The 22,502-nt window shown below is 45.3% G+C and overlaps 1 protein-coding gene across 6 annotated transcripts in view; it reads right to left on the bottom strand.

Annotated features, from left to right (window-relative positions):
- Nucleotides 1-977: 977 nt before the first annotated feature.
- The window catches only part of KIF2A (kinesin family member 2A), a 129,103-nt gene continuing 107,578 nt past the window's right edge, over nucleotides 978-22,502 (bottom strand). For 4 of the 6 annotated variants that reach the window (XM_068249650.1, XM_068249643.1, XM_068249635.1 and 1 more), the window contains exons 16-21: nucleotides 20,947-21,014; nucleotides 16,077-16,190; nucleotides 13,509-13,659; nucleotides 11,917-12,018; nucleotides 10,812-10,947; nucleotides 978-1,431 (exon numbers count right to left, since the gene is read on the bottom strand). In XM_068249650.1, coding sequence (XP_068105751.1) covers nucleotides 1,346-1,431; nucleotides 10,812-10,947; nucleotides 11,917-12,018; nucleotides 13,509-13,659; nucleotides 16,077-16,190; nucleotides 20,947-21,014 — 657 coding nt within the window. In that variant the 3' untranslated portion in view covers nucleotides 978-1,345. The remainder of the gene's footprint in view (nucleotides 1,432-10,811; nucleotides 10,948-11,916; nucleotides 12,019-13,508; nucleotides 13,660-16,076; nucleotides 16,191-20,946; nucleotides 21,015-22,502) is intronic. The other 2 variants (XM_068249658.1, XM_068249662.1) reach the window with 1 other exon arrangement.

Genomic DNA, 22,502 nt, shown 5'->3' with positions numbered 1-22,502 from the left:
CAACTCCTTACTGTCTGCAACCCACCAGTTCCAGATGCCCTCCATGGCCTGTCTATTCACATCACACACCCATGTGTTTGGTGACATCACATGCCACAGGATAGGGTCATGGTCAGGACAGTACAGGGAGATGTCTGAGAAACATGTCCAGTTGGGGATCCATAGAAATTACATCTGGATCAGTCACAATCCAGGATGAGGGAGCCATGGAGAAAACAATTTCTGAGAGGCATTTTTTTAATGTATTGGATTTCCCAGCGTCTGTGCCCTTGCCATTAACCTGGAGGTGCAGAGACTACTTTTTGTTTATTTTCTGCAAAAAAAAAACCAAACCAACGAAACAAATAAAAACTTTTGCAGCATTATGGAAGTCAACATAAAAAAACACTTGGCCCAGAGCCCCATAAAGCTAAGATCACACACACCTATGCATACATGTGCCTGCACATATATAAGATAGATGTATGACCTATGCTATGGATGACCATCCAAGTCTCCAACCTTCCTTGCATCACATCTTGATTTCCCATAACAGAACTAAAGGGGGAGTTATATCAAGGGTAATGGTTTGTGAAGTTCTGACCCCAGGAACTTCACTCCGATACGTTTCATCTGGTAGTCTTACATAGAGTCACATGTTCCCTACTCCTTCCATACGGCATTACTCCTAACTCTTGTATGGCACAACCTAAAACTGTAAACAAAGCAGAGGTTATAAATCATTTGTTTTTTTACATAGACAAACAATTAATGATTTTTATTATTAAAGCTGTGCCTATGGAAAACCCAACATATTGGGTTTGTATCGCCTTCATAAAGGCACGTCGGAGGTCCACACAGCCAATCCACGTCATATCTCTATCTGTACAAACACGGGTGAAAATGCCGACATGCAAGTAGCTTACACCGCCTGTTTCGCCACAAGGAAAATCCAAATACCAAAAGAAATGATAAACAAAATGGCGTCTACCATTCAGTACACAGTATTAAACTTATTTATTAAAATAAAATTAAAAAAAGAACCAAAAAAAATAATAATAAGAAAACAAAAATAGAAACAGACAATCGGAAAAATAAGACATGAAAGGATGGAGTGGAGAAAGTGCCTCGCAGTCCCTACTGGTAGGTTTGTGCCATCTGCGATTGATGCTTGTCTAGACGTCAGTGTAGTGGTCAGTCCAGGACAGGAATCCGTTGAAGTGACAGAGAAGGACGCTGTTTCCACCGACAGTATAAAAGTGTACGTAATGTTTCAAGTAATTGGGTTCATACGGCCACAGTTTAATAATAAGGTTATTTTACAGTAGAAAGTCCTTCTTGGTGATCCTTCATTAAAAGCTTCCTTTTAAAGAGCCCGGGGCCTCTTCGGGTTTATTTGTTTGCTGGCCTGCTCCTCCTCCTGTAAAGCAGCTCGGAATGATTTGACTTTATCTTCAAAAAGAAGAGAAACACAGTCGTTAAGTTAAAAAACAACAACAAGGGATAAAAGTGTAACTATACACAGAACAAATAAACTGGTTGATCACAAGGGGCTCAATTCTCTAAGCATTGCAGAATTCGGTAAGGGCCGGTTCACACTTGCTGTAAAAATGTGTGTGTGTGTGTGTGTGTGTGTGTGTGTGTGTGTGTGTGTGTGTGTGTGTGTGTGTGTGTGTGTGTGTGTGTGTGTGTGTGTGTGTGTGTGTGTGTGTGTGTGTGTGTGTGTGTGTGTGTGTGTGTGTGTGTGTGTGTGTGTGTGTGTGTGTGTGTGTGTGTGTGTGTGTGTGTGTGTGTGTGTGTGTGTGTGTGTGTGTGTGTGTGTGTGTGTGTGTGTGTGTGTGTGTTACTTTTTAACCACTTCCCGACCGCCGTATTGACAATTGGCGGCCGGGAAGTGCACCCCGCAAGGACCGCCGTATTGACAATTGGCGGCGGTCCTTGTAGGGGCATGGGCGGAGCGATCGCGTCATCCGTGACGCGATCCTCCGCCTGGCGCCGCTCACCCGCCGCAACATCCCGCCGGCCATACGGAAGCGCCGGCGGGATGTTAACCCGACGATCGCCGCATACAAAGTGTATAATACACTTTGTAATGTTTACAAAGTGTATTATACAGGCTGCCTCCTGCCCTGGTGGTCCCAGTGTCCGAGGGACCACCAGGGCAGGCTGCAGCCACCCTAGTCTGCACCAAGCACACTGATTTTTTACCCCCCCCCTGCCCCAGATCGCCCACAGCACCCATCAGACCCCCCCCCTGCCCACCCCCCAGACCCCTGTTTGCACCCAATCACCCCCCTAATCACCCATCAATCACTCCCTGTCACTATCTGTCAACGCTATTTTTTTTTATCCCCCCCCTGCCCACTGCTCCCTCCTGATCACCCCCCCACCCCTCAGATTCTCCCCAGACCCCCCCCCCCATCTACTGTATGCATCTATCCCCCCTGATCACCTGTCAATCGCCTGTCAATCACCCATCAATCACCCCCTGTCACTGCCACCCATCAATCAGCCCCTAACCTGCCCCTTGCGGGCAATCTGATCACCCCCCCACACCAATAGATCGCCCGCAGATCCGACATCAGATCACCTCCCAAATCCATTGTTTACATCTATTCTCTCCTCTAAACACCCACTAATTACCCATCAATCACCCCCTATCACCACCTGTCACTTTTACCTATCAGATCAGACCCTAATCTGCCCCTTGCGGGCACCCAATCACCCGCCCACACGCTCAGATTGCCCTCTGACCCCCCCTTATCAATTCACCAGTGCATTAATTACATCTGTTCTTCCCTGTAATAACCCACTGATCACCTGTCAATCACCTGCCAATCACCTATCACCCATCAATCACCCCCTGTCACCCCCTGTCACTGCCACCCATCAATCAGCCCCTAACCTGCCCCTTGCGGGCAATCTGATCACCCACCCACACCATTAGATCGCCCGCAAACCCGCCGTCAGATTACCTCCCAAATGTATCGTTTACATCTGTTATCTTCTCTAAACACCCACTAATTACCCATCAATCACCCATCAATCACCCCCTATCACCACCTGTCACTGTTACCTATCAGATCAGACCCTAATCTGCCCCTTGCGGGCACCCAATCACCCGCCCACACGCTCAGATTGCCCTCAGACCCCCCCCCCCCCCTTATCAATTCGCCAGTGCATTAATTGCATCTGTCCTTCCCTGTAATAACCCACTGATCACCTGTCAATCACCTGCCAATCACCTATCACCCATCAATCACCCCCTGTCACTGTCACCCAACAATCAGCCCCTAACCTGCCCCTTGCGGGCAATCTGATCACCCACCCACACAAATAGATCGCCCGCAGATCCGACATCAGATCACCACCCAAGCGCAGCGTTTACATCTATTCTCTCCTCTAAACACCCACTAATTACCCATCAATCACCCCCTATCACCACCTGTCACTGTTACCCATCAGATCAGACCCTAATCTGCCCCTTGCGGGCACCCAATCACCCGCCTACACGCTCAGATTGCCCTCAGACCCCCCCTTATCAATTTGCCAGTGCAATATTTACATCTGTCCTTCCCTGTAATAACCCACTGATCACCTGTCAATCACCTGCCAATCACCTATCAGCCATCAATCACCCCCTGTCACTGCCACCCATCAATCACCCCCTGTCACTGCCACCCATCAATCACCCCCTGTCACTGCCACCCATCAATCACCTGCTGTCACTGCCACCCATCAGCCCCTAAACTGCCCCTTGCGGGCAAACTGATCACCCACCCACACCAATAGATCGCCCGCAGATCCGACATCAGATCACCTCCCAAATCCATTGTTTACATCTATTCTCTCCTCTAAACACCCACTAATTACCCATCAATCACCCCCTATCACCACCTGTCACTTTTACCTATCAGATCAGACCCTAATCTGCCCCTTGCGGGCACCCAATCACCCGCCCACACGCTCAGATTGCCCTCTGACCCCCCCTTATCAATTCACCAGTGCATTAATTACATCTGTTCTTCCCTGTAATAACCCACTGATCACCTGTCAATCACCTATCACCCATCAATCACCCCCTGTCACCCCCTGTCACTGCCACCCATCAATCAGCCCCTAACCTGCCCCTTGCGGGCAATCTGATCACCCACCCACACCATTAGATCGCCCGCAAACCCGCCGTCAGATTACCTCCCAAATGTATCGTTTACATCTGTTATCTTCTCTAAACACCCACTAATTACCCATCAATCACCCCCTATCACCACCTGTCACTGTTACCTATCAGATCAGACCCTAATCTGCCCCTTGCGGGCACCCAATCACCCGCCCACACGCTCAGATTGCCCTCAGACCCCCCCCCCCCCTTATCAATTCGCCAGTGCATTAATTGCATCTGTCCTTCCCTGTAATAACCCACTGATCACCTGTCAATCACCTGCCAATCACCTATCACCCATCAATCACCCCCTGTCACTGTCACCCAACAATCAGCCCCTAACCTGCCCCTTGCGGGCAATCTGATCACCCACCCACACAAATAGATCGCCCGCAGATCCGACATCAGATCACCACCCAAGCGCAGCGTTTACATCTATTCTCTCCTCTAAACACCCACTAATTACCCATCAATCACCCCCTATCACCACCTGTCACTGTTACCCATCAGATCAGACCCTAATCTGCCCCTTGCGGGCACCCAATCACCCGCCTACACGCTCAGATTGCCCTCAGACCCCCCCTTATCAATTTGCCAGTGCAATATTTACATCTGTCCTTCCCTGTAATAACCCACTGATCACCTGTCAATCACCTGCCAATCACCTATCAGCCATCAATCACCCCCTGTCACTGCCACCCATCAATCACCCCCTGTCACTGCCACCCATCAATCACCCGCTGTCACTGCCACCCATCAGCCCCTAACCTGCCCCTTGCGGGCAAACTGATCACCCACCCACACCAATAGATCGCCCGCAGATCCGACATCAGATCACCACCCAAGCGCAGTGTTTCCATCTATTCTCTACCCTAAACACCCACTAATTACCCATCAATCACCCCCTGTCAATGCTACCTATCAGATTAGACCCCTATCTGCCCCTAGGGCACTCAATCACCCGCCCACACCCTCAGAATGCCCTCAGACCCCAGCCCTGATCACCTCGCCAGTGCATTGCTTGCATCTATTCCCCCCTCTAATCACACCTTGAGACACCCATCAATCACCTCCTGTCACCCCCTAGCACACCTACCCACCAGATCAGGCCCCAATTTGCCCCGTGTGGGCTCCTGATCACTCGGCCAAACCCTCAGATCCCCCTCAGACCCCCTTCCGATCACCTCCCCAGTGCATTGATTGCATCTATTTTCCCCTCTAACCACCCCCTGAGACACCCATCAATCACCTCCTGTCACCCCCCCAGCACTCCTATCCATCAGATCAGGCCCAATACAACCTGTCATCTAAAAGGCCACCCTGCTTATGACCGGTTCCACAAAATTCGCCCCCTCATAGACCACCTGTCATCAAAATTTGCAGATGCTTATACCCCTGAACAGTCATTTTGAGACATTTGGTTTCCAGACTACTCACGGTTTTGGGCCTGTAAAATGCCAGGGCGGTATAGGAACCCCACAAGTGACCCCATTTTAGAAAAAAAGACACCCCAAGGTATTTTGTTAGGTGTATGACGAGTTCATAGAAGATTTTATTTTTTGTCAAAAGTTAGCGGAAATTAATTTTTATTGGTTTTTTTTCCCAAAGTGTCATTTTTCACTAACTTGTGACAAAAAATAAAATCTTCTATGAACTCGCCATACAACTAACAGAATACCTTGGGGTGTCTTCTTTCTAAAATGGGGTCACTTGTGGGGTTCCTATACTGCCCTGGCATTTTAGGGCCCCTAAACCGCGAGGAGTAGTCTAGAAAACAAATGCTTCAAAATGATCTGTGAATAGGACGTTGGGCCCCTTAGCGCACCTAGGCTGCAAAAAAGTGTCACACATGTGGTACCGCCGTACTCAGGAAAAGTAGTATAATGTGTTTTGGGGTGTATTTTTACACATACCCATGCTGGGTGGGAGAAATTTCTATGTAAATGGACAATTGTGTGTAAAAAAAATAACAAACAATTGTCATTTACAGAGATATTTCTCCCACTTAGCATGGGTATGTGTAAAAATACACCCCAAAACGCATTATACTACTTCTCCTGAGTACGGCGGTACCACATGTGTGGCACTTTTTTACACCCTAAGTACGCTAAGGGGCCCAAAGTCCAATGAGTACCTTTAGGATTTCACAGGTCATTTTGCGACATTTGGTTTCAAGACTACTCCTCACGGTTTAGGGCCCCTAAAATGCCAGGGCAGTATAGGAACCCCACAAATGACCCCATTCTAGAAAGAAGACACCCAAAGGTATTCCGTACGGAGTATGGTGAGTTCATAGAAGATTTTATTTTTGTCACAAGTTAGCGGAAAATGACTTTGTGAAAAAAAACTATTAAAATCAATGTCCGCTAACTTGTGACAAAAAAATAAAAACTTCTATGAACTCACCATACTCCTAACGGAATACCTTGGGGTGTCTTCTTTCTAAAATGGGATTATTAGTGGGGTTCCTATACTGCCCTGGCATTTTAGGGGCCCTAAACCGCGAGGAGTAGTCTTGAAACAAAAATGACCTGTGAAATCCTAAAGTTACTCATTGGACTTTGGGCCCCTTAGTGCAGTTAGGGTGCAAAAAAGTGCCACACATGTGGCATCGCCGTACTCGGGAGAAGTAGTATAATGTGTTTTGGGGTGTATTTTTACACATACCCATGCTGGGTGGGAGAAATACCTCTGTAAATGACAATCTTTTGATTTTTTTACACACAATTGTCCATTTACAGAGGTATTTCTCCCACCCAGCATGGGTATGTGTAAAAATACACCCCAAAACACATTGTACTACTTCTCCCGAGTATGGCGATACCACATGTGTGGCACTTTTTTGCACCCTAACTGCGCTAAAGGGCCCAAAGTCCAATGAGTACCTTTAGGATTTCACAGGTCATTTTGAGAAATTTCGTTTCAAGACTACTCCTCACGGTTTAGGGCCCCTAAAATGCCAGGGCAGTATAGGAACCCCACAAATGACCCCATTTTAGAAAGAAGACACCCCAAGGTATTCCGTTAGTAGTATGGCGAGTTCATAGAAGATTTTTTGTCACAAGTTAGCGGAAATTGATTTTAATTGTGTTTTTTTCACAAAGTGTCATTTTCCGCTAACTTTTGACAAAAAATAAAATCTTCTATGAACTCACCATACTCCTAACGGAATACCTTGGGGTGTCTTCTTTCTAAAATGGGGTCATTTGTGGGGTTCCTATACTGCCCTGGCATTTTAGGGGCCCTAAACCGTGAGGAGTAGTCTTGAAACGAAATTTCTCAAAATGACCTGTGAAATCCTACAGGTACTCATTGGACTTTGGGCCCTTTAGCGCAGTTAGGGTGCAAAAAAGTGCCACACATGTGGTATCGCCGTACTCAGGAGAAGTAGTATAATGTGTTTTGTGGTGTATTTTTACACATACCCATGCTGAGTGGGAGAAAGATCTCTGTAAATGGACAATTGTGTGTTATAAAAATTAACAAATTGTCATTTACAGAGATATTTCTCCCACCCAGCATGGGTATGTGTAAAAATACACCCCAAAACACATTAAACTACTTCTCCTGAGTATGGCAATACCACATGTGTGGCACTTTTTTGCAGCCTAACTGCACTAAGGGGTCCAAAGTCCAATGAGCACCTTTAGGCTTTACAGGGGTGCTTACAATTTAGCACCCACCAAAATGTCAGGACAGTAAACACACCCCACAAATGACCCCATTTTAGAAAGTAGACCCTTCAAGGTATTCAGAGAGGGGCATGGTGAGTCCGTGGCAGATTTCATTTTTTTTTGTCGCAAGTTAGAAGAAATGGAAACTTTTTTTTTTTTTTTTTTCTCACAAAGTGTCATTTTCCGCTTACTTGTGACAAAAAATAATATCTTCTATGAACTCACTATGCCTCTCAGTGAATACTTTGGGATGTCTTCTTTCCAAAATGGGGTCATTTGGGGGGTATTTATACTATCCTGGAATTCTAGCCCCTCATGAAACATGACAGGGGGTCAGAAAAGTCAGAGATGCTTGAAAATGGGAAAATTCACTTTTTGCACCATAGTTTGTAAACGCTATAACTTTTACCCAAACCAATAAATATACACTGAATGGTTTTTTTTTTAATCAAAAACATGTTTGTCCACATTTTTCGCGCTGCATGTATACAGAAATTTTACTTTATTTGAAAAATGTCAGCACAAAGTTAAAAAAATCATTTTTTTGCCAAAATTCATGTCTTTTTTGATGAATATAATAAAAAGTAAAAATCGCAGGAGCAATCAAATAGCACCAAAAGAAAGCTTTATTAGTGACAAGAAAAGGAGCCAAAATTCATTTAGGTGGTAGGTTGTATGAGCGAGCAATAAACCGTGAAAGCTGCAGTGGTCTGAATGGAAAAAAAGTGGCCGGTCCTTAAGGGGTAGAAAGCCCTAGGTCCTCAAGTGGTTAAAGCTCCGCTTAAATGCAGGAAGCGGATTCTATGTTAAGAATAGGATCCGCTTCCACCTCTAAAAAAAAAAAAAAAAAAAAACTCGGATCGTATATGGATCCGTGTGCAGCAGAACGAGACGTGGAAGGCAGAGGCACATTTTTCCAGACCGGACATGAAAATGTATCCAATGAAAGCCTATGAGAATGGACACTGTCCGTTCTCACTAGACTAGTCACCATATCCGCGTCACACGTGACGTCACAGTCCCATGTCCCGCCGCTGCTCAGTCCCTTCTAAACAGCTCGATGGCCGGGGTTCTCCATTGGGCTGCAAAACACCAATGGGAATCTTCAGCAACAGTGAGAATTCTCATTGGTTCATGCTGAACCAAAATTGTCCCTGTTGCTAGGGAGAACTGACCTACTGCAGCCCAAATAGACCCTCCGGGCTGTTGAAGGGACCGAGCGGCGATGGATGTGATCAACGCAAGATCAGATGGGCGGATAGGGAACAGACAGGTGTGATTGTTGCATGTGGATGCAGAATGGATGGTACACATCCGCCTCGCAGATGCGCTTACCGTTTCTTTTCTGCATCCGCACAAGTGTAAACCAGCCCTAATGCAGAAAACAGCTGATTTTACCAAACTGTTAGTTAAATGTCAATTCACTAAGGGCCCGTTTCCACTACACGCAGATTGGATGCAGAATGGACGCAGAAAAACTGACTCCAATGAATGCCTATGGGAAAATCTGCATCAGAAAAATCGCGTTTAGTGGAAACAGGCCCATAGGCTTTCATTGGAGTCAGTTTTTTTGAATCTATTCTGCGTGTAGTGGAAACAGGCCCTAAGGCTGTTGCTGTATGGAAAAGTTACATTACCAACTCATGTCCCAATAAATTCAATGTAAATTCACAAAGATTAGAGCATTTGATAAGTGAGATGTTTGGTATTTTACCTCCAGCCTGGAGTGGTCAGTAACTAACAGACATTCAGTAAACTGGACAGGCAAAGAAGACAGCCAATTGGAGGAGCCTCTCCTCACTCAATTGGTGCCAATGTATTGCCAGGCGGGACAGCAGAAAGTAAATAAAACAAAGAATGCAAGGGCGGAGCACATTCATAGAGGTTTACCCTGCATCTCTTTAGGCATGCACATCTATAGACTGATACAGAGAGAGGGCCCTCTAGTGGCATGCACGCAGATCTAAAGGGACTCTGGGGATGCCTTGTACTGCTGTCACAAGCAGCTCTTGCAAAGGAAAGCTCATGTTTTAGGAGGATCTCCTGAATAATCGGCACAACACTGACCAAAAGTCGGGGGAATAGCACTATAGCAGAACTCAGCTTGCTGCCGAGACTGACTCCACAGCTATTAGACTTTTACTTTTTACCGAACAGGTCTTAGGGTATTGAAGCCATGTTTTTCGGTAAATTCAGTAAAACCTAACCCTAACCCTCAACCTACATACTCTTTATACTAACCACCTTGCTACCCTACTTCTAACACTAACCATCCTTCTGTCTACTCCTAACACTAACCCTGCCCTACATTTAACACTAACCCTGCCCTACATTTAACACTAACCCTCCCCTACATTTAACACTAACCATCAACCTACAAACTCCTAACACGAACCTTCCTCCTACCTATCCTAACAATAACATTCCACCCCCTATTCCTAACAATAACACTCTCCCTACCCACTCTTAACACTAACCCTCAACCTACCTTCTAACACTAACCTTCCTGCTACCCTAATCCTAACACTAACCTTCCTCCTACCTATTACTACTCATTCCTCCGGCACCCAAGTTGTACACTGGGTGCTGCAATAGCCACAATGGACATTGCGGTCAATGGTGGTGCCCCAAATTACTAAACACCACGTAGCGCCCAAATAACCTGCCGCGCCAACCATACAGTACTTTCATCATAAAAAAAGCATGTCAATCCATTCAAAACCCATTCATATTAGCCTGAAGACTAGAATGTGTCACAAGAATCTGTGCAGCTGCGTGCTCCGAGTGGTGGTGTTACCCAGCTCAATAAAGCCTGGGGTGAGTGTGTGACACTAAGTGGAAAGACACACACAGATTGCCTATGCTTCAACTATGTACAAAGTTTAAAAAAAAAAATCTATTTCAAATTACTTACAGGATGTACAACATAACAATACATCTGATTATCAGGCCCTGGTCAGGCATGCAGCCCCAGACAGGAGAAGTCATGCGCATACCTCTTAATTCGGTCAGAATGTCGATCTTCTGCTCTAGGATTGCTTCTAGTTGTGTAGCGTAGGAATCCACATCGTAGTCCACCTCCTCCGTCATCTCTAGCAAAGCTTTCTCATCTTCCAGCCACCTTATAGACTCCTGTCCACATAAAATAATAGCCTCTGAAATCATGTAAATATACCCTACAAGCCCACAAGAGGAGACCAAGGAAATATATTCCAGGTAAGATCTATTTAAAAATGTATCAGTCAAATCGGGCCCATGCGGCTCCTGGACAAATCAGGTGCCGCCATTGATTGTTATATAAAATATTTCACAACCCGGCACCAAAGCAGAAATTTGGATACTTGGCAAACATCTTTCATAAAGAAACCCTGATCTAAGCCAGCTTTTGCATCTTCCGAAAGTCTGGCGCTAGTGGCCCCTACCCATACCTCTCAAGGGAGGGCGAGAAATAGTCTGGCCCACACCAGTCTACCTTAAAACACTAAAGAAGGCCAAGAAGCACCAAATTCTTTGCCTTTGGTGCAGAGCGGAGTCATATGGCCTCAGGTTTTAAAACCATGGATATTTTTCCTTTCAATATTAAAAATCGGCGTTGGCCTATTTATGGGAGTGTGGATCAAAAGTAGACATGCAATTTAGCTGTCCTCACACTGCCCTTAGCATGTTAGCTGGGTATATGCTATAGTAAGAAAGATACAAAACTAGATCCAGAGACGTAGGTTGTACAAAAATTAGCAACATTCCATACAATCCATATTCTAAAACAGAAAAGTGATCCAAAGCATTCAAAACAGAGCTTGAATCTAAACACATGCAGACCTATCACCGCCTCTGTGCGCAGCGCTCCAGGCCACGTTCAATCTGTCCGATACTTCCTCTTTATGGCTGAAGTATCGCAAATATGGAATGGGACATGGGGCGCAGAGCACAGGCTGAGAAAATGGGTAAGTAAATACTCCACCGCGGTCCAAACAAGTTCAGAATCAAGTTCTGTTCCACATGCTTTGGACCGCTGTTCTGATTTTGAATGATCATCCATAACTGTAACCAGACTCTACATAGGCCGATAATCACTGCATTAAACGTATAAATAAGTGGTACCTGAAATACAGCTCTGTGATCTTCTACCACCTGTTCTTCCATCTCCACCATCTGTGAGACAGCTTCATGAAATGTGAAGAGCTGCGGAGATACCTCCTCTTCCTGAAATGACAGCAATCATCACATCATCATGCAGTTAGGGCTAGTTCACACTTGCTTTAAAAACGTATCCGTAGCTACGTTTTTTGTCCCGGACGAAAAACTGAGCCACGGATACCAATGTTAAAAATAGGAACAGTACACACTCAAGTTAAAAACGTATCCGTGTGCTGTCCGCAGAATACGTTTTTAAACCCGGAACGCAGAGTCCGGACTTGCCGCATTTTTCACGGACCCGTATACACGTACGGGTAGTGAAAATCAATGGGGAAACGGGCCTACCTCTTCACTGACATTTTGGGACACTGGAAACGGATCAGTTTCCAGTGTCCCTTGGTGAAGTATGGGGCCGCCATGCTGGAGGGGGTAGCAGCCAGGACGGGGGGCTGCGGGCAAAGCGGCGGCCAGGGGGGTCACTTAAACTTAAAGCGGACCCGAGACGAAAAACGAACTATAACAAGCAACTTGTCTATATATCTTATCTAAAGTTTAGATAGTTTACACAGCACATCTAGCTGCAAACAGCTTTAATAAAATATGATTATTTATTCCTGTGATACAATGACAGCAGCCATGTTGTTTGTAAACATTACACAGAGGCGGGCTTATCTGTATCTTGAGCACTCAGCCTGTGAAAAAAACCTAATCCCCCCTCCGCCTCTGAAATCAATGGCTAGTAACACCTCCCCCTCCTCCTGCCCAGACTGAGCTCCCATGAGCCCTTGCTACTGCCAAGGCTCTCTGAAAACCTGTGGGCGTGGTTTATTTAGTTTATAGGGAATTAGAGTTTTAAAAAAAAAAAATTATTTGGCTTGAGGTATGCCCTATAAACAATAGGAAAGGAACACAATTATGTAATGAGTAAAAGTTCACCTCGGATCCACTTTAACTCAGGTCCACTCTTTAAAGTTGACCTGAACTCTTGCACAGGACAGAAGGAAAACAGAGGAATGCACTCTGTATGTATTTAATGTATTTAGAGAGTTTAGCCTGTTAATTTACCCCAATCATCTGTGTCTAATCACAAGTTGTAACTTGATCTCTCCCCTCTGTCAGCTGACTGCCATGGCAAATAAGCTCATTTGAAAGCACACAAGGTTAACAATATGTCTGCTTTCATGAAAGCAGGAAGTAGACACACTTCAGATTTATTGCAGGATTTGTAACAGCTGTAACAAAGAAATGTTTTTCTTTAAAGGTTATTGTGCTGTTGCTTATCCTTTAGAGCAGAGAGGAAGTACTGAGCTCAGGTCCGCTTTAAGCTCCGAGTCAGCCTTCTAGTGCTAAACACTGACCCAGCAGTCAAGCATCAGTGGTACTTGCAGATAGCACAAGGAACTGCAGTTTAGCAATGGACATTCTCCAGCCTCACATATAGTATTTTGTATTCACACTGGATAACCACAACTGCCCTGACGTAGTAGCAGCACTGAGCAATAACCATGTACAAGCACATAACATAACAGCTGGTGTAAGAAAGAAATCCAACCCACATTTTGTTCACAGAGTAGTTTGAGATCATCTCTCTGTGGAGAGCTGCCCACTCCCCACAGTGTCTCCAGGTCATCCAGCTGGTTCTGTGGGTGATGTAACATGGGGCGGAGCTCCCCAGCACCACTTGGATCGACAGTCAGCTCTTTCACCCTGCAAAAGGCAGAACGTTATCACATACCTCTGTGAGGGAGAGTAAGGAGAACACAAATGTATGACCAAACAAAATATCCAGAGAGTAAAACGCCTGCTGCACAGATCTCCTTGTCAAATGGCTTGTGCCATCCTCAGGCCTACAGACTTTACTAAAGACTCAGATTCACTGAACTTCCTGCCGGGGGAAGTTTAAACAGTAGAGGGCGCTCTACTGTTTAAACTTCCTGCCCGGGACAGAAAGTGAAGCCAGTCGGAACCCGGAGCCCAGCGGAGAAGACGACAGCGGAGACCAGGGGACTCGCGCTGGCGGAGCAAGTAATGTGTTGCCGCTAGCGTCGGTCGTGGGGCATTCGAACGCCGCTATCGATGCACTCCCGACCCGCCGGCAATCGAGCAAAATCTTCCGCACAGGCGGCTCAACGGGAATCGACAGGAACAATTGATTTCGGGCGGAAATCGATCGTTCTGTCAGCATTTGCACAACGATTTCACAGCAGATTCGATCACAGTGATCGAATCTGCTGTATATCGGCGGGAAAATAGTTAGGTGTATGGGCCCCTAAACTGTACTTTAGATTAGGCATTTAGAAAAGTAACACTTATATATGGCTCTACCGGTTGGGCACCTGTGAAGGGAAAGGGGTGGGAGGAGCTGTATATGGACACTCCCCTTCCGCTTCAGCTGTCAGTGGTGGAGGCGGCCAAAAGCGCATTTAGTTCCATTCGTATAAGCAGCCTTACTGGCAGCAAGATTTGAAAAACAGGATGAAATGGGGCATCAAGTCATAGAAGTCAAGACTTCCATCCAGAACTCTAGCCAGAACTTTGTATTTTACAGGGATTATGTATATTACAGGGATGTCAAACTGCAGTCCTCAGGAGCCGAGGTCCTCACACAGTTTTTGGCACAGCTCATATTAATTGATTAAAGACTGAATGAGTAAAGGTGTAGCTTATCAAGTACACATTTCTCAGTCCACCCTAAACACATTTCTCAGTCTCAGTCCATCCTAAATACTGGCATGGCTATGGCCCTCGAGGACTGGGGTCCAACACCTGTAGATAAGATTTTCCATCGTGTGTTGATATCTGGGATCTATTTGGAGATTCCTCCACACTCTCTGCCACAATAATAGTATCACCACTAACAGGAAGTGATGTTTTATCTTCCAAATATGTGAAAACTAACTTTTTGTTGTTGTATGGAAGATATTTAGAACCTTTTATTACTATTTGAGAGCCACTGTGGCTATTTGACATAATTCCTGCCCAGGTCACGTGGCCACCAAGAAGGCCTTAGCCTTTTCGTCACCATCAAAGAATACATTATTTTAGTTTTCCCACTATTATTATTTAGTATTTATACAGTGCCAACATCTCCTGCAGCACTGTACAGGGTATATTGTCTTATCACTTAATTGTTCCTCAGAGGAGCTCACAATCTAATCCCTACCATAGTCATATGTCTATGTACGTATCATAGTCTAGGGCAGGGGTCTCAAACTCAATTTACCTAGGAGCCGCAGGAGGCAAAGTCAGGGATGAGGCTGGGATTTCACAAAATCTGTGAAGGAAGAGTGAGAGGGGCGGGCAGAGGCGGCGATGCGCCTCGAATGACGTCAGGAGGGGCAGAGCTGAAGCTGAAAGCTCTGCCCCTTCCAGGAAATGCCGGCGGATTGCCCCCCGGGCGATTTGGGGGCTCTGCAGCGCTCGTTTAGCGACGGGGATGCGGCGGATTACTGGGAGCACTGAAGCGCACTATAAGGAAGCTTTTGCCGGCGCGGGCCACAAAATATTGTATCGAGGGCCGCAAATGGCCCGCGAGTTTGAGACCCCTGGTCTAGGGTAAATTTACGGGAAGCCAATTAACTTATCGGTATGCTTTTGGAATGCGGGAGGAAAACCGAATCCCTGGAGGAAGCCCAAGCAGACACAGGGAGAACATACAAACTCCTTGCAGATAGTACCCTGGTTGGGATTAGAACCAGAGACCCAGCGCTGCAAATAGTTATAACCACTACGCTGCCCTACTAGTAAGTATCGGATTTTACTGTATAAATTGCAATTAGTGTTATAATTGCCAGGTTGGGGCTAAATCTTAACCTGAATAAAATAAATCGTAATCACCGCCACCCAGGAAAGCTACACCTTTACACCAACATGAGAGTGCAGATCTGAAGTATTATAAATGGCTGTTTAAACAAGGAGATCTCTGCAAGCTGACGGCTAAAAACAAATCCAACTGAAAATAAATACATGCTACCAAATCAAGATGGAATACTGTATAACCATGCAGAAGGTACTGGAACTGAAGAGTGTGAACCAGAAATAAAGGGACAATGTGAATGGCTGAGGCCACAGTAATACACATGGGTGTAACATGACAAGATCGGAATATAGAAGGCAGGCTAAACCTGGTAAGCGTAGGTGAGAAGTCGTCATACTCATAGGAAGGAGAGAGATCAGAGCGACTTCCGCTACCCTGAGAGAAGGGAATATCCGATGGACTAATCCCAAATTCCTTTACTCTGCAGCCCCGAGGCAAGGCAGAAAGATGAAGGAAAGGTTGGTAAGGACATATAACATTTCATCACAGTCCAGCCACACAATTAGGCACAACATGCACTGCCAGGATATGTGTAAGTACAGATGAGTAAATCAGTTCGTTTGGTTGGACCTCTGGAGCTGCAATAGAGTTGTGTACCTAGCTGACAATCAGTGCAAGAAGTTTTTGAACAAGGATGATACAATTTACTGGCTAACAGTGATATATTGCAGTCCACTCTGCTCTCTCCCAAGTGTAAAGAGAATAAAAAGTATTACTTACTCTCCTGTATTCTATCACTATACAGTGGCCAGATATGCCTGGAGACAAGGCAAACATCTATCCGTGCAGGTCTTCTGCGGAAGGGTATAGTCTGTATAGGAAGTACAGCCATGGTGTCATTATGCCACACCCCGCATGTACAGGAAGTACAGCCATGACAATATGCCACACCGCAAGTGTACAGGAAGTACAGCCATGGTGACATTATGCCACACCCCAAATGTACAGGAAGTACACCCATGGTGTAATTAGGTCACATCTCAAGTGTACAGGAAGTACAGCCATCACACGAAATGCCACACGCCAAGTGCAGGAAGTACAGCCATGGTGTCATTATGCAACACCCCGAGTGCACAGGAAGTTCAGCCATGGTGTATTTAGGTCACATCCCAAGTGTACAGGAAGTACAGCCATGGTGTCATTATGTCACACCCTGAGTGTACAGGAAGTACAGCCATGGTGTCATTATGCCATACCCCAAATGTACAGGAAGTACAGCCATGGTGTTATTAGGTCACACCGAAATACAGCCATGACATTATGCCACACCATAAGTGTACAGGAAGTACAGCCATGGTGTCATTATGCCACACCCTGAGTGTACAGGAAGTACAGCCATGGTGTCATTATGCCACACCCTGAGTGTACAGGAAGTACAGCCATGGTGTTATTAGGTCACACCTCAAGTGCACAGAAAGTACAACCATGACATTATGCCACACCATAAGTGTACACGAAGTACAGCTATGGTGTCATTATGCCACACCCCAAGGTGTCATAACTTAGGGCAAAAATCAATCACTGGAAATGGAGAACAGATAAATTCTACTCCCACTTGGACACTGAAAGATGCAGGTAGAAGTCTGCCAGGCAGACTGAGACAAGGTCCTCCAGCACCCAAGGCTGAGACACCAAAGTGTGCCCCTCCATCCCTCCCACCCCAGCCATCACACACTGATTGCTATTAGACTAAGAGGTGCCCCAGAGCCTCTCGGCCCTGCTGCCAGGTCTACACTGTTGGTGTGCAGCAGTGCAGGTAGACCTGATTCTCTTATATGGACCCACATAGTGGTCTGTAATATTTCTACCAAAGGTGGACTACCACAAACTTTTGATATACAAGTTAAAATAAGATATTAAAATGAAAGCTTCATTTTCACATTTTGAGCTAGCCAGTAAATTGATTTATCATTCGAACTTCCTTCTAAATCAGGAGAACATGGCACTTTTCTGGCAAATCACAGTTCACCGATTCATGCATGACCCACATGAAATCAGTTGTGTTAGAGCTATATTACGGAGTCAACTGAATAAACAAATGTATCAAATTCTAAAAGCCCAGATTTTTTGGCAAGTTGGAGAAAATGGAATTCCAGTTTGTCTGGAAAAATACTTCCAATTCTCCCAATCTTCATGCAAACTGTTAAGTAGTCAGCACACCAATTCGATAAAATGTACTATAAATTATGGGTCTCCCTTCCTCAAGGTACAAATGCAGCGTAAACCGAACAGGTTTGTATCTTTCCTCGGGAGAGGAAAGCCTCTGGATCCTTTAGAGGCGTCCCCTGTCCTACTCTGCCAGGCCGTTTCAGTGCCCAGACCCCAAAGCTTGCGAGACCGGTCAAGTCTGTGCCCTGTAGCTTCAACAGAAAAAGCTGAGACCAATCAGGTCCGTGCTACTGCATATGCTGAGCAGTCAAGAAATTGTTTAGGACAGTGCTGAAACTGACAGGTGGAGGAGGACGAGGAAAGACTCTAGATTATCCAAAGGCTCTACTCTATAGAAGGGAGTACTCAATTAGGACACCTTTTTTCCCCTACAGGTACACTTTAAGAAGAAAACAGTTACACAGATATACAAATATACCAACTTAATTGAGAAACACTCTCACTTACAGGATGTTGTCAAAATCCCTCCATAAAAATATGATGGCTGTCATCAGACCTAATATTACACATTTCAGCTCTTTCATCAAATGGGTATGCTGACCACTGAACGGACTTGCCAGACTTGACTGGCAGTTGCCAACCACTAGTGGCCAGGTAGCCTGCTAATTAACGGTATGCTGCTACTTCTATGTTATTGTCCCCCTATCTGCAGGGAACTGATTTGCCCATCACCAGAGACCAAAAGGCTGTTAAAATATGGACAGATGTTAGACATTAAATAAGCATATTAATAAATAAGCAGTCAATTGATAAATGAACAGGAAACATTAGTGTAAGATGCAAAGTCACCAATTTGCAACATATCTAGACTGATACTTTGTGAGGCGAAACATTTCCCGTAGGCCTCAAGACATTTTGGAACAAGAAGTCTCAGAATGTAAAGGTAAGCTGAGAACAGGACATGCTGGGAGTAGTAATTCTATTAGGACACCTGTTACTGAAATGAGGAGCACACACAATAGGGATTTGGAAGCACCTCAAATGACCTCAGATAAAAGCTCAGGAAACTTCTGAACAAGATACAAAACGAAATGCCTATTCAGCACACCATGGCAACAGATTTAGGTGGACTGAGCCCTTTTCATCCATACAAAATGTCCTTTCTTTTCCTAACAATACAAAGCTGAATATATGAAAAACACAAATTATCTCTGAGAATATCTCTATCTGCTATCCCTCTCTGATCATTATCTGCTGAGAGAGGGATCTAACTGCTCGATTTGGTTTGAATTCAGCATAGCTGTTTCAGGACACCGGACTACTCCCGACTGCCACTGTTCAGCAAAGAACAAGCAGACAGGGTCAGGAGTTCACTGCCTTGAGTGTCACAGAGTTTCAGGTGATTCCGAAGCCTCTTTCTTCCAAAGAAGGGAGTATCGGAGTCATGTGAAGCACAACGTGACACGTGAGGCAGTGTTGAACAGCAGCTGTCGGGAGTGTGCCTGTGTTCTGAATCTGCTATGCTGAATTCCAACATCAACACCACATAGCACACTTCTTGTTAAACGTTTTTAGCAAAAAAATAAATAAAACCACTTACAATTAAATAGAGTAGCACTCTCCCCCATTCATTATGCAAAAGCCTGTCACTGGGCTGCACAACAGGCTAAAGGCAGCCATACAATAGCATCTGCTCTTGCGCTGGCTTGCTTCCTCTAGTGTCCCGTGCACCTTCTGAACTGGCCACAAGAGCTTCAGACTCACTGTCATGTGATCATAGTGAGCCTGGAGAGTTAGTGGCCAGGTTGGAGGATGCAAGCCAGAGCGAGAACAGGTAGCTTTACATGCAAAGTCATGCTCCGCAGCACACTCTGCATATGTGGGACCGGGCACACTTTCCCATGCGAACAGGCCAAACACACACTTAACACCAAAAATGTGTGCATCAAAAAGTTGCAACGAAGGATGCACAATAATTGATACTTATCTGAGGCTTCCTGCAGCCCCATGACCATCATTGACTCCCTCTCCTGGGTGGCTCTGTTTGGCTACCATCGGCCCCCGGAAATCTTTTTCAGTCTAGTCAGTCAGGTTCTTCTGTGCATGTGCATCTTGGACACACGCCTGCCGCGTTCACGTCACTGGCAGCGTTCGGCGCCTGCATCAGGCCGTGTATGAGCAGAAGGGCCCGACTGGTGCAACTGAAAGATGGTTACCGGGCTGATTGGGGGGCGAACAGAGCCACCAAGGGGGATGGAGAGGAAGTGAACGGTGGTCATGGGCTGCAGGAAGCTCCAGGTAAGTATCAATTCTTTTACAGCCATCATCTCAGGTTACCTTTAAAGCGGGGTTGTCACCATAAAAATCAAATTTCAACAGCAACTGGTCTGAGTGTATTAAGTGATAAAGATGCTAATCCTGCATTCAAAAAACTTTTTCTGCTGTTATGGTTTGGAGTAATCTCATACCTTAGGAGCACTGGCCCTTTAATTGCCATTGCCAAACAGTTGCATGCTGAGGTGTTGGTTTATCTATAATATATTCGTCGTCCTCTTCCCTTTATTTCCCCCTCCTTCTAATGACATAAGACAGTGCACTTCTTAGTATCGACCTCAGTGGGAGTGTCTGAAAACTCTGGGAGGAGGGCGGGTTATGAATACACAATTAGCAAGAGGAGGGGAAAAAAAAAAAAAAGAGCGAGGGAGGAAATTATGTCAGGAGGTCAAAGGTAACCAAGATGGAAACTGTCTAGAATAGGATTCTCTGCTTTTCCTTTATAAAATTCACTGGAATCACAATGTGGACGGTGCAATACATCTGTTATGCAAGTTGAACTAGTATTTATCTACTTATATATGTGTTTGTTTATTTCTAGGTTAGCATGGGTGTTACTTGTTCTTTAAGAAAAGGTGCATGGAGGCCTGATGAACTTGTTATCCAGGTGCCGTGTGGATGGGCCATCTCTGCTTCTGCTTTTCTACGCAATTACTCTTGCTATTTTTCCTGCATATACTATATACACATACACACATATACAAAAACACAATGGACAGGGCAACATTACATACCTGTTAGCATATCTTAAAGTGTTCAACGTATTTTCACAGGATGCCATACCAGGGGAAATAGTAGCAATCTATTCAGGAAGAAAAAAAATTACAGCTGATTATTCATTCTTAAAGCGAAACGCCACTTTGGAATAAGCAAAGAGCCTCTTCAGGGTGCCGTGGAAAGAAAACATTTTGATAAACAAATGTTTAAGAATATAAGTTCTTAAAGGACACCTGAAATCAGAGGGATGTGGAAAGGAGACTGCCATATTTAGATCAGGTGTTTCGGACTTAAAGTATTCCTGAAGGGGGGGGGGGGGGGGGAATAGGACAAAGAGGCAGGTTCCCTGCTCTATGCCATGCCTCTGAGTTCCCTATGCGCCACTAAGGCTTTCATTCAATACGCAGTAGAAAAAAGAGAAGTTTTAAAAGCAGCCCTAAACCTTTAACTAGTTTTACCACTTTCCAAAGCTAACTGAAGCACTCCAAGGCCAATGTCTGGGAGTGCAAAAAACAAACAAACCCTGTTCTGCTCATTATTTGTGCAAGACAATGAGACCTTGGAAGCTATCTGTACACCACTGTGCTGTTGCCATGGTTGCAAACAGTGATGCTTAAATATCCGAAAAATTTTACAAACACATTTCGCTGAAGACCAAAATGAAAATTTTAAAATATTATGAATTACAAAATGGACAGTGTACCATCAATATTTCAAGAATTTGGAAATCCACAGAAGTATCAGTAGTGTTGGTGTTCGGATTCAGCATACTCCCGACTGCCGCTGTTCAGCACCAAACAACAACATCATTTGTAAAGCGATTTTCTCCCATAGGACTCAAAGCACATAAGCATGGCTCAGACCAATAATTGGTCGATTGGTAAATTGTGGAACAGAGGATGAACTCTATAAGTCTGGAAATGCCAGGCTAAACAGGTGGCTTTTCAGTCTACATTTGAATAACTCCAGGGAAGGGGCTGTCTTTACTGGGTGTGGTAGGGAGTTCCAAAGGGTAGGAGCAGCATGGCAGAAAGTGCAGTGAGCAAAGAATCAGTGTAATGGGACAGTGGGGGGAGGGGGGTGTCCGCTTTGTTAGCAATCTGGTTGCAGTGTTCAGTACCAGTTGCAGGCGGTATAGGTCCTTGTTTGGGAGGCCTGCATAGAGGGCATTGCAGTAGCCAGCCGTGATGTGAAAAGGCGTGAACTAGGGTTGGAAGATCCTCTGGGGGAATGAGAGGTTTAATTTTTGCAATGTTCTTCAGATGAAAGTAGAAAGATTTGACCACAGCCGAGATTTGGTTTCTGAAGCTAAATTCCCCATCGATTAGCACACCAAGGCTGCACAAGCAGACAGGGTCAGGAGGAATTCACTGCTTTGCAGGTCATGTTGCGCTTTACATGGCTCCGATACTTCCTTCTTCCTGTTGGGAATGAGGAAGTATTGGAGCCCACTGGAATTTCATTCAAAATAATTTTTCCTGATTGCATCAGATGACAATTTTCTCACAATCACAGTACACAGGAGCTGCTCAGTTCACCAGGCAGCCCATTTTGTCCCATGGGAAAGAAGGAG

Source organism: Hyperolius riggenbachi, chromosome 1 (genome assembly GCF_040937935.1).
Source record: "Hyperolius riggenbachi isolate aHypRig1 chromosome 1, aHypRig1.pri, whole genome shotgun sequence".
Taxonomy (NCBI): Eukaryota; Metazoa; Chordata; class Amphibia; order Anura; family Hyperoliidae; genus Hyperolius; species Hyperolius riggenbachi.
This window is presented reverse-complemented; position numbering and strand designations above follow the sequence as displayed.